Genomic DNA, 13584 nt, shown 5'->3' with positions numbered 1-13584 from the left:
AAATTCGATTATCTTGAATTATGCATGTGCTGAATTTGCCCTCTCAAAACCATGTTAAATATATACAAATGGCTTAACAATGGAAATATATTCTAAATGAATTTTGATCCTTGCGTGTGTCTAATAGTTGAATATACATTTAAGGATCGACATTGTCTCATCTCTCAATTATACATAGCACTTCAGTCTTTAGAGCACACGAGCTTAGATAAAGGGTCGGTTTCATCTGAAGCTTTCCCGGAAAGTCGCCGCATAAGTTAGATTCTAAAGCAAGTATAGCATAGCTACTGAAAAATACGTTGCTTATATACATTTTATTATAAATATATAACTAAAGGGCACGTATTACACAATAGTTTAAACGTTATTTCAATTCAACAGACGTGGTCGTTCAACTTGTTTTTTTTTTTAAACTTCACCCGACGTGAAAAAGGAAACACTCTAAACCCGCGAGCAAACTTTGAAAACAACTGACGTAACGATTGTGTCGCTAGAGGTAACGAAAACCGTTATTTAATACTTTATATACTTTTTTTGTCTTCGGAACAGATCGTGTTGAAAATATTTAACGAGTTCTTTCGTCTCGAGTTTTGTGCGTGATCAGAATTATTTTCTTTAAATTCTATTAGGTTGTTCGGAAAGTAATGACCGATTATTAAAGTATAACGTTAAAGAAAGTGTTCTTTATCGGATAAAAACGATCAAAAACTACGAATCATACCATCTTGAAAATCGAGACTTTGTTAAACAAGAAAATATGATATATGTGTAGATACAAAGAATTTTATATTGAATTTTAATGTATTGGTTTTATGAAGAAATATTTTAATTAAAAATTTCACAATTCTCAAGATATTTACATAGTCAAATGACATGTACACTCAGTGTACATCACAGGAAGGCAAATGATTACCTAAAATTTGTTTTATTATTTATTCGAAAGTATGTTAATTTTTTTTATAATAAAATTGGTGTTATAATATGCACTTAAAATAATTTGATTGTTTATTAACATAAAAAAATACGAGTTTACATATTCTAATTATTAATTTATAAATTCATAACTCCCGATACAGAAGTTTCACTGTCGTTGCTATTATTAGACCCCTTCAAGACATTACGCATATGGAGTTTTTGTGCAAATTAATAATATATTTTGGGTACCAACCTCACAGCTGGAACTTCTAGGATATCCCACTCCACCGACATGTAAAATTCAGATAGATCTACTCCAACGGCAACGACATTACTTCCGGCTTGTTCATCCATGTGCCTTAGGTCCACCTGTGCGAATGGTTAAATACTATTGAACGATTTTTTACACATGTTTTATAGATTAGAAAAATATTTATATAAATTAGAGCAAAAATATTAAGAATCAAAATTATACCTACATGTTTTGACAACTCAATTTATAGAAATGAACAAATGAACAGCTATTAATATGAATAAGTTCAAAGTTCATTGCTACAATTTTTTTGTTTGGTCTTTCTTTATCACACTGAGGATCTGTTTCAAGATTTCTCAATGAGACTATCCATGGCCTTTTATATATTATATAAAAGAGAGAAAGAGAGCAGTGTTCAAGCCATAATATTTAAAGCATATGTATTAATATACTCTTTTTAATATCACAAAGATACTACTACTATAATATATTTAATAATACCATAACAATAAATGTGTAAAAATTTAAATTAATTACTATTTAAATATATTAATAAATAAACAGATCTGATTCATAGATACAATAATTCAATTATAAAAATACAGTGGTTTAAAAAAATACAGTTGAAATAAAAACAGATGAAAATAGACTTTATTTTATTCGTATTAAAAATTTATATTTTCAGTGATATATTTAAAAAAAATTAAAGTACTACTTTTTAATAAAGTATAAAATAAATTTTATTTTTTTATATTAATATTTTTATCAAATATTAACATTAAATATATTTTTTATTTCGGATCACCTGTTATATTTCTACTGATTTTAAATGTAAAAGTTATTGCCTAATAGTAAAAAGTTACAATAAAAATAGATTTTAGAACATACTACCAAACCAATAATTTAAATACAAAATAAATATATACACATTTATGTTTTTAGTATGAAACAATTAAACATGTATTTTAATTTAATTAATAATAATATTTATATATATAAAATTTAAATAACACAGCCATTTCTCGTCTTGTCAAGAAACAGATCCTCAAAAACATTCACATGCACACATTTGCCAAATACATTTTTGGCAATTTTATTTATATATTTATGGACATGATTGACAATCATGCAATTTGTAACATTTATGCATATCATTAAGCATGCTCAAACTAAACAAACACATGCCTCAAATGCTTCTATATTATAATAAACAAACATGCAACATTAAAAAACATTTATTAAATCATGCAAATATGGCTGCACATGGCGAAGCTTTTCAAATATTTATTTATTGATTATTTTAATAAATATTAATATAATTGAAAGCGTCTTTTATGTGCAGATAAAAAATAAATTAAAAATACAAACATCTAAAGCTGCGTAAACAGTTGATCTTATATACTTTACCGATCGCAAAATCTACGTTTATTTTTTTTATTAATATGCAAATTATTTTTTAATATAAATATATTAATTACGATGATATACTACATGTCAATCTAACATCGATCAGCTACTGCAGCGCCGTACCAAAAACATTTCAAAAAACAATCCAAAAATCTCTGAAAGTGAAAAAGACATGAAAGTTTAAAAAAAAACATTAAGATTTTTTAAATAAAATAATATATAATATACAATAAATATGTAATCATTCGACAATCTGAAAACACACAGAAAATTCATTTTACATTTTATTAAATATATCTATTAGTACACACTGTATTTAGGACATACAACAAGACGTCAAGAGATTAGCTGTAAATGTTTTTTTTTAGTTATTTTTCATATTAATATTTATTTATTTATAATGTAGTTTAGCTTATATATATAATGTATTATATGAATCAAAAATGAAGTATATATATATTTATTTAATACAATGTAAAACAGAGTGTGTTGCGAATGTCGAGTGAAACTTTCATTTTAACTCTTGGCGCTCGATATACTTCATTTTTGACATGTAAACGTGTACAAACAAAAGATTTTCCTTAAGAAGTTTTGCGACTGAAACACTTTTCACCCACGAGTATACTTCGGAGTATACGTCAATGGTGGAAAAACAAATTTCCACAAGAAAAAGATAGGAGACCAGAAAAAAATAAAATAAAAACTCCCGACGTAAACGGTCGCGTCTAAGGAAAAGTTTATTGTGTTCTATTGTATTTTCAATATATATTAATCTCATATTAAACATGTGTCGATATTTCTTCACGAACGTTTCATTCGAAAGACAAACACGAGATCCGTACTGAAAACTTAGTTTTTGGGAAGATGGGGCTTTCGAAATTTAATTGGTGCCCGTCCGTTCAGAAACTCCGGGTGTAGTTTTGATTGCTCTTAGACCGACGTGCTTCAATTGACTATATCTACATATATTTTCTGAAAGTTTGTTATAACCAAACGGGAAAACTATCAAGTGATAAACTCGATTTTATGTTCTTGTGTAAAAAGAAAATGTAGAAAACAGTTGTTGAAGTTGGAATTGCAAGTTGATCGTTGAGTCGCAAACTGCGTTTAATAAAACGTACATATTCATAATAAATATTATTAGGTATTTTAACAAAAATGTATCAAATAAATGTGTTAGTTAGGGTTGTTTTAAATTGTTATTTTATTATGCGTACTAAAATTAAATCAATTTATTTATTTTATACTATTTTTAATTTTAGAATAATTAAACATTGACGCAAAAAATATTTATAAAATTTATTAAATACGTTATAAGCTCTCAAAAATTATTAAAAAAAATTATAATATTGATTGAAATATATATATACTAATTATAATTACATTAATTAATTGTATACAAATTAATAAAAAATAGTATATTATAAGTATTCTTAAATAAATTGATTTATTATTCAGTATGTGAAATCTTATGTACATACAGTTTAAAATAAAAAGTGCCGTTCCAAATATACATAATTCATATTAGTTAAAAAAAATCACACAACTACAGTGTTTGTTATTTCTGTGTCATCTTGTTTTGTATGTATGATTGTGTGTCATATATTATATATATTTTTTTGTGTCACTTCGTCGTTTCTCTACGGTAGTGGAACGTTCTCCTCTGCACATCTAGGATAACACGTAATGACGCATTCATCTGCATTAGGATAAAAGGGTTGGAGACGAGGAATGTCGGAGCGGGAGGGGGGTTTTCATAAAATTCCACCGCCAGGAGAAAAGTGACGGTGGAAGCCGAAGAGAATGATTTATTATCGTCTGAGATATCCCCTTCGAAGAGGGTGGGTTCAAAAGTCTGCCACCTCTAAGGATAAAACTCCCACGCCACGTGCCCCCTGTTCGCAGAATCCCGAAAAGGACCCACACCCGCAAGGGGTGTTATGGTGTGTCTGCGAGCGAAAGAAATCTCCGTTGCTTAGTCGTTAACTATTGACTTTTTTTTATGTCTGAAGGATTTTTTACAAAAAAAAAACCGTCCGAAACGATAATAAAATTATTTTTTATAAAGGTTTGTTAAACTATGGATTATATTACTAAAGTAATATACCATTAAAATATCCCATATACCCGTTGAAAAATTACCAATAAATATTTGCTGATATCATTGATTTTTAACACTTTTACTTTGATTAAATATTGAAATATTTTTATTAATTAAAAATGTAACACTGTGCATCTTAAAGTACTATTTTTTTCATTAACAACATATTTTCTAATATTATTTTTTTACTAATTTATTATTTATTTATTTAAAGATGTTGCACGAACGAATGTCGAATTTTGAATAGCATTAATAAATATAAATTATTATGTGTGGTGATGTTTGTTTGGATTATCTAACAACTATGATTATAGTTATAAACTATGCTTATTATTATAGACTATTTTACTGCAAATAATGTTTATTTGTAGTAAAATAGTTACCATTTTTTTATAGGTTGCTAAGAAAATTTGTGTTTTATTTCTTTTAATGAAAATATAATTTTATAGTTTGGATATAAATATAAATAAAATAATAATTTCATAGTATGTAATTTTAAAGAACGACATCACCGTAACAAAATATTTTTAAAAGCTTGTTACCATTAAGCACTGAGAACTAGTGAGAACCACCTCAAGGCAAATAGATAGCATTTATTGCCAATATGCATGAACTGTGAAAAAATACTTATCGCATCATAGAAAATTATCTAAAAATTTATACTAAATTATTCACATCAAATACTTAAAACATATTCTTAAACTACATTTTTAACATGTATCTTACAGGCGTGTACAGTAAAGTACATTCCTTTTTGCTCGCTCGCGTGTTAAGTAACAAGAGTGAGTAAGAGATAAGGGCGTACGATACATGTGTTCCGCACACCCACTTCTTCTCACTCACTCTCGTCACTTAACACGCGAGCGAGCGAAAGGGAATGAATCTCAACATACGCAGCTAGTGTCTTACAAGACTTTAAATATAAATAATCGATGCTTCTAATAAACATTACATTTTTAAAATTTTAACGGCTTAATTCAATTTTATTTACATGTCGTGAAATGTGGGTATCTGGTAAAAAGAAATTAATATCAACTATTAAATTTTCCTGTAGCAAAGATCATTAATCTTTACAGCATCAAGAGACATATGTTTAAAAATATATTTAAAATAATTGATAAAGGTAACTTTGCGAAATTTTAGATGTATTTCCATGAATTAATTTTAGCTAAAAACATATATTTTAGTGTATGTATCGAAAATAGAGTTTCCAAATATTCAAATATTTAGTAAATTTAGGCAAATCCGCCACAGTTATTTAAGGCAACCAATTTATCAATGAATTAGTCGTAAAAATACTGTATATTTAGAAACATTTTTTTTTAAGTTAAAGAACAAATAAAAAAAATCATAGTAAAGTTTAATCCCTTGAAAATAATGTATACAGAGTAAAATGAACGCTATAAAAACGCCATAAATGTGTTAATAATATTAAAAATATAAAATGAAGTATTGTACTGTAAAAATGGATTTAAAAAATCATGTTTATTACTTTAAAATTAAAAGTTATAATTAAAAGCGAAACTAAAAGTGTTCAGTGCTTTTATAATGTATCATTAACCGTAGTTTATTACTCAATTAAAATATATTGTTGTATATTTTATGGACGCCAAAATTTATAATAAAAATGTCAAAATTAAATGATACAGTTTAAGTCTAAATATAAATCTGGTTATTGTATCTTTAAGGCAAAGCTTTTATATTAAGTTTCTTCTGTAAATTTTTCATCGGAGTTTCTGTAAATCTATTTTTGTTACGCTCTTCAAGAATTGGATTGAGAAAAATATTAAATATAAATTGAAAGAATTTCTTAATAATTTATCCAAAATTGCGAATGAAAACAGCTTATAATATATAACATAAAATAAAATTCGCAAATACCCTTTTCCTCACAAATCACGAAAAATCTCCTGTATACAGCGCGTACCAAATTATCATACACTTTCAATTCGAACGGCGCAATAAATAATTATTGCATATTTATGTACGGATTCGCGTATATGCACGTCGTTTTTTGTGTTTTATGGCCAAATGGGGAGGGGATACACATATTTACATATATAAAAAGGCCAAAGCGAAGCGAAGAACTACACACTTGGTCCCGGAATAATTCACTCGCGTCGATGTTTGTGTAAAGATTTACAGAAAAATATACACAGGATAAACAGGAGAAAAAAGGCAGAGGCGCACAGTGGTTAAAATAAAATATATATATATACAAGGATTTAATAATTTGATTTATACCACATTGATACCACAATAAATAATTATCTGCGATGAGAAACAGATTATCTTAAATAACTAGAAGAAATCAAGACAATGATTAATCAGTAAATGAGCTCTAAAACATGCTCCAAAACCAAGTGTGCTTTCGAAAAAGGTATTTATCAATATAGTGCTATGCTAAAGGAATTATTAATCAATCGTTTCTTAAACTATGTAAGACTATCACAGTAGAATCATATTGTAAAGAGCATTTAAACCATGCATGAAAAATTAACCATAAATCATCAAATGTTGGTAAATATAATTTGAGCGTTAATATGAAATATTAATGCGAGATTTCACACTAATTCAATAACTCAATGTCAAAGCACTTTGAAGTTGCTAAAGGGTAGTGTCGACAACCCGGGCTGTAGAGTACCACAGAGAGTCGCGATCCCGTCCCTTATTCTTATCTGCGCTCAAGAACGCCCTTCTTAAACGAACCAAAATAAACAATAATATTTATTTGAGAAGGTAGTAAATATTATCATTGCATATTTTCGAAATGAATCATCAAAATCGCAATTTCAACTACTGTGCATTGGTAGTGGGAGTGGGAGTGAGAGTGGGCGTTCGGTTGGAATGGGGGTAAAGTATGAATAGAGCGCGGGGGCTGGCACCAAATCTAGACTACATTAGTCTCACCGTTGGGGCGGGGATGGTTGGCGTCCCCTGGGCCCTTTTCTCAAGAATCGTATTTTAAATGGTGAGTTTAACTTTCGGAGCGCCGACGTTGTGGAAGAAACGTTGATTTACTCCTAATGATGTTTCACAAACACATTTTTTTCGATTTATTTTTTATTAAACACACTTTAAAGAAACGTAGGCGACGCTGTATAAAATTATATTATTAAATATTTTATAAAGGTACACTCCTATTAACCTTTCAAAATATTAATTATTAAGCGTTAGGCTTTGCGGTTTTTTTGGGTTGACATTGGAGCCGTAGTAACTAAGTTATTTTGTAATATATGGTAAAAAATACAATTAATGTTGAATATAGTCTTATTTTAAGCAATACAATTTGTACGTGAAAAAAATGTAAAGACGCTAAAATATTTTATTACAAGTATAAATTTTAACATCAGACTGTGAATAATTTTATATTTTTATAAATATAAATTTATGAAAATTTAATTTATTTTGTTACTTTTTTGCTAAAAAAATGATAAACACATAAAGTTTACATTGATTTAAAATCGATCATTGATAACATCTTCAGATTTTTTCCTATTTATTTATTCAAAATTTTACAGCTCTTCGTAACTATCATCGAAAACATCATTGTGCTTAACAAGTTCGTTTAGATGCTAGATGGTCTGAATAAAGGGTGATCAGGTTATTGTATACACAAAAATTCTAAACATAGGCGATTGTTTGATTGTCAAATATATTTTATTTTTATTTTTGCGAATTTTTTCACTTGGCGAATAATTATCTTCAGCAAAATTAAAACCTTTTAATGGCAAAATTAGTAGCTATTTTTATTTAATGTTTTTTTGAGTTAAAAATACACATTTTATGTGGTAAAAATCATAAAATGGTATTGCTCAAATTATATCTTGCAATTTACTAGTTGATCGTAATCGACTGGTTAAGTTAAATCAATTTAAAAACTGAGACCCACGGTTGCCGGCCCCTGCTTAAGACAATAAAGTCATATTTAGGGACGCTACCAAAAATTGAAAATATATTAAATTTGTGGGAATTTCAAGTACCTGCACAATTTATTATAATTTAACCAAATTAAAGATCAATCCATGAAACCATACACACGACGGAATAGAGATTTTAATTATTGGGTCAATATTTTAAGCTAATTGACCTAATTTTAGCTCGCAACTCATAGGATAATTTATCAGCGAAGGCCACTTCTAGTATATTAATACAAAAATATACGTGACCAAAAAATTGCCTTAATAGGATATATTGCATAAACCACCTGATTTATAGAATATTTTGTAGGTGTGTCTAAGAAACGATGCAGTTAGCGCGCAAGCATTCTCATCTAAGATTCGCCTGGTCTGTCTCAAACAAGCATTACAAAATATGTGAGATTTTGTCACAGGGGAGAAACGCCACGGAGTCAAAAGAGGCGAGTTAGAAAACTTTTGTTAAATGAGATTCAAGAACAGATTACTACAGATCCCAGATGTTCCATACGGACGACAATAATACCATTCGCCAGCAAAGACGCCACCATCTAATAGCAGCATCTATATTTTTTTATATATATGATAAATTATATGTGTTATTTATACATAATTCTTAAAAAATGGTATGATTTGTGTGCGAATAATAATCATTCAGTGTCCATTAGTTATTTAACGGTAATTAATGATTATAATGGATTTATATGACAGCTAACATATTAGTCATTTATGTATAGCAATTGGCAGATGCAAAAGTTTCAATATTTTTATTATATGTATGTGTAGTAGTATTTATTGTTATGAATGTTAACGTTTATATTATTGTATTAGCTCGTACGCAGACTTCTATACGGGTGCCCAGGTTGCAAATGGGGAAAAGCTTATACGAGTCAGCTATTGTAGCGATGCGATAGCCCCGGACAAGAAGCACCGAGACCAGAGCTCGTAGCAATGCTTTCTTTATAAAATGTCACATTGCTATGACGATTTTGGGACAGCGGCGAATATGTGCTATCGCTCTAAAATAAGCATATCTCGATATAAAACGAACATATAAACTAATTGTCAGTTTTGGTGCGTCACATAGAAAAAGATAACTCTGAAATTGTTTTGTAAGTCTTGGCAAACAACTAATCTAAGAGAAGATATCTCTGAAAATAAATCTGGGGAGATAAGCTTCATAAACATTGCAAGGTAACTCCGAGATCAAATCTCTGATAGGAAGCCGCAGCGCTAATCAGTACTATCTCAATGATGAAGATGATCGACATCGATAATAATTGGAAAGACATTCACAGGCGGAGTTTTGTAAAAACGTAAGAGCAAAACACTGAATATCCACCCTAAGTGGTCGCTAGCTTCTGGAATCGGACATAACATTAGAAGAAGATAAATATGTATAATTTATATAATATCGTATCTAAAAAATATCAACGATTAAAAATTTTCAAAGTAAAAGTGTTGAAATTAGCAATGATAAAAAACACATTTTTAAACCACTTTGTAGTTACAAAATCGTTTTGTACAGTTTTTTTTATAACATAAGTTGTAATATCAAATATTGCAACTAATAGAATAAAATTTGGTTAAAGTAAATGCATAATTGCAGCATTTTCTTAATAGAAATAGAAACAAAGATAGCTGTTTTAAAGTATTTTATTAAAAATATATTTCGTTCCACACCCTGAAATTAATATTTTGGTATATCAAAGATAAAAAAAATTTGGAGTAATGTATCTCAGCTTTTAATTACATAAACAAGAATAGAGATGAACCTTTACAAAATATTTTGTTACATTTTTTTTATTAACAAATAAGAGTAGTTGTGTTGAGAATTTTATTATGTTCTGATTTATCTTGTTACAGTTTATTGTTATGAGTTAAAAAAAAAAGTTTTTTTTTATGGTTAAATCATAAAAGGTGAACGGCAAACATGCATAAAGAAGCTCGTAAAACAAATAAAGATAACGGAAATAAAAACGAATGAATAATAAACGTGAATAAAAAATAAATGAGACATTCCAACATTCATGATGTAACTCAAAAATAATACAGAATACATTCACTATCATTTTAAAAATAAATAAATAAAACACATGCATGAGTTTTAAGTTAAATAAAAATAAATATATAATATGCGCTAAGTAAAAATAAATTTAAAACATATTTTTCAATGCACTCAAGTGTGATAAAATGCACTCAAATATGCACGTAAACTTGCATTGTGCAAAGCATGCTTCGTGCATCGAAAATGCAAACATTTAACGTAAAAATATAACATTCTGTCATGCAATCGAATGCGACGTGCATTTGTATGGGATTCACGTAAAATAAACGCATACAACATCAACGTGCGTCATGCTGAAAAAATATGTATAGTCAAACCGCTTCAGCTATGTACTTTAGACCAATCGAACACCGGTACATAGTTAAAGGCATGCAAAATGATACGTCATGCATTGAACACAAATCAAAAATAAAATAAAAACATTCACGTGCAATTTGGGGTTTTTGAGATCATAATACAATCAAATACGCATCACACTATTGTATATATTCAATATACAAAATAAACAGATTTTACATGTGTGTATAAAATATAATATATATACAGTAATACAAAGTTTATAGTGGAAAAAATGTTTATTTTGTTCGTTGTGATTTTTGTGTTGGATAGGCAGATTGAAAGAAGATGTAACACAAAAAATAATAAAAAATCTTCTCTTTATCATTTGGTTTTCACTTAAGTTGATCGATCGGCCTGTTTATTATTTTTTTGGAGGACATGGATCTATAAGTAACATCGACACAATCTACCCAATTAATAATAATAATAATTAAATCTAATAATAATAGTAGGACACATTAATCCACATCGAATTGCACTATGCGTGAACTAGGCAAGCTCTATTATATCGGTTCTTCGTGTCGCCAGTGTTGTAATTTTTTTATATGTATTATGACGATTTTTCCCATTTTGGGAAAGGTATAAAATTTACAAATAATGATAAATAAACATAATATAATATAGCTCGACAGAAGGAAAAGGCGCCTCTTAATTTATACATCCTTTTGAGAATGGAGACATTGTCAGAGAATCCCGACGTCGCCGCTTTTATATAATTTAAACGATAAGATTTTTCATCTTGAAAAGCCATTGTGTTTTTACGTTGCGCGTGGTTGAGGTGTTGATAATTTTAATACAATATTTTTGGCACGAATGTGTTATTTCTTGTGTGTACATGTAAGGAATAATTTATAATATTTTTTTCTACTAAAAAACATTGGTGGTACTAGAAAGAAATCTATTTATTTTAAATAATAATTAGTATTATATAAGATCATTTAAATTAAAATTAATACATAAAGCCAATAAAACTTTAAAAATATAAAATAAATATTTTTCATTCAAGCAATCTTCAATTATGAATTGTAGGAGATATATCTTAAAAAGAGTCAGTTCTGCTTGTTAGTTTCTTCGTTAAAATGGAACACCACAGTGAAAAACATTTAACTGATTAGGTGACAAAGTACGCGAAAGAAACTATTAAGAATTAAAATATCCGTTGATTTAAAAAAAAATTAAAGCTTGTATTCGGGATTTCCTTTTAAACGGCCGTTTATAATCTGATCTTACGGGCAATGAAAATTTTTCGTTACACCAAAAAGGAGCGATAAGCAAATCTTTTATACTTTTTCAGAGACTTATTCTATAGGCATTTACATTTGAAACACCACCGGGAGTTAATGGTACATAAACTTCAAACTTAGACTTCAACCAAGAGGAACCCGATACAATTACAAACCATCAAATTTCGCAAAAGCCGCTGCTTCTCTTTTCACATCAGGGCCGGCCCTAGGTAAAAACTAAATTTTTTCCCCCTCCCCCAATTAATACTTTAATAACTCGTTACATGAACTCAAAAATATTGTTCAAATTAAAGTAATCTAATATTATATTTGACACGATACACTTTTTTTGAAATTGTGTAACTACTAAAATAAATAATACCCCTTTGATGAATTAGGGCGACATCGTACATTTTCACAAATACAGGAAGACGACTTTTCAAGTAATCAAATATGCACTTTCAGGAGTAATATTTTAAAATTAAATTAGGAAACATGTCTGCACCAAAAGAGCATTTTACATTTCATATTTATGAAAGACGTATTTTAAACCTAACTTTTAATTACTTCAATGTTGTAAAATTGTATGTTATATTTGGAGTGCCGAATAAGAATTATGCATATATAAATCATGCAATCTATGGCTATGGTTTTAACGATATTTTATATTAATTATTTTTACTAAAATATTTATATAGTTTGTGGGGGTCACTTTTTTGGCTACTCAAGAGTTTCGCGGTGCGTTGGCAACATTTGGTTAGTCAGCGGGACGGGAAAACGTAACATTTATTTTTTAACAATGTAATTATTAAAACAACAAATATTACTTCTGCCCTGCTAATAACTACTTTTTGGTCATGCCTGAGCTAAGTCGGAAATTTGTATTTTGTGAATTGTCAACTCAAAAATTAGCGAATTCCTCAATAAAATTATCAATGTATTTTAAAAAATTGAAATTGACGGATATTTAAAAAAAAATTACAACGGCTGCATTTTTTATTATATGTGTCATACATTTTTGAGTCATTTAGAAAAAAAGTACTGTGACCAGGAAGTGGTTAAAGGCGTATAACAATGATAATAATAGTATCGTGCGCATGTGAATCTCGACTACAACTTTTATATTTCAAACTATATATTTAACATGTTTTGATATTTATTATAGAAAACAATTTTTAATTTAACTCTTTCACAGTTTAATTAAATATTACTGGATTTAAATTGAAGCATTCGTTGAAATAAAAATGCTACTGTGGTTGAAATTACATAAAATTGTAAAAAAACTTACCAATTAAGATGATCAAATGTATAAAAGATGAAAAAATCATATATAACTTGAATTCGAGACTACCTACACAAAC

At 28.4% G+C, this 13584-nt stretch overlaps 1 protein-coding gene across 5 annotated transcripts in view; it reads right to left on the bottom strand.

The window, feature by feature from the left end:
• The window catches only part of LOC148227885 (acetylcholine receptor subunit alpha-like), a 299478-nt gene that overhangs the window by 107823 nt on the left and 178071 nt on the right, over positions 1-13584 (bottom strand). For 4 of the 5 annotated variants that reach the window (XM_088200522.1, XM_088200523.1, XM_088200526.1 and 1 more), the window contains one exon: positions 1169-1284. In XM_088200522.1, coding sequence (XP_088056648.1) covers positions 1169-1284 — 116 coding nt within the window. Of the gene's footprint in view, positions 1-1168; positions 1285-2659; positions 2731-13584 lie in introns of all 5 variants that reach the window. The other variant, XM_088200525.1, reaches the window with a different exon arrangement.

The sequence above is a fragment of the Plectrocnemia conspersa genome, unplaced genomic scaffold, assembly GCF_051122295.1.
Source record: "Plectrocnemia conspersa isolate PC_06_02 unplaced genomic scaffold, ASM5112229v1 ptg000012l, whole genome shotgun sequence".
NCBI classification, from domain to species: Eukaryota; Metazoa; Arthropoda; class Insecta; order Trichoptera; family Polycentropodidae; genus Plectrocnemia; species Plectrocnemia conspersa.
Note: the sequence above shows the minus strand (reverse complement) of the source record. Positions and strands in the feature narration are given on the sequence as shown.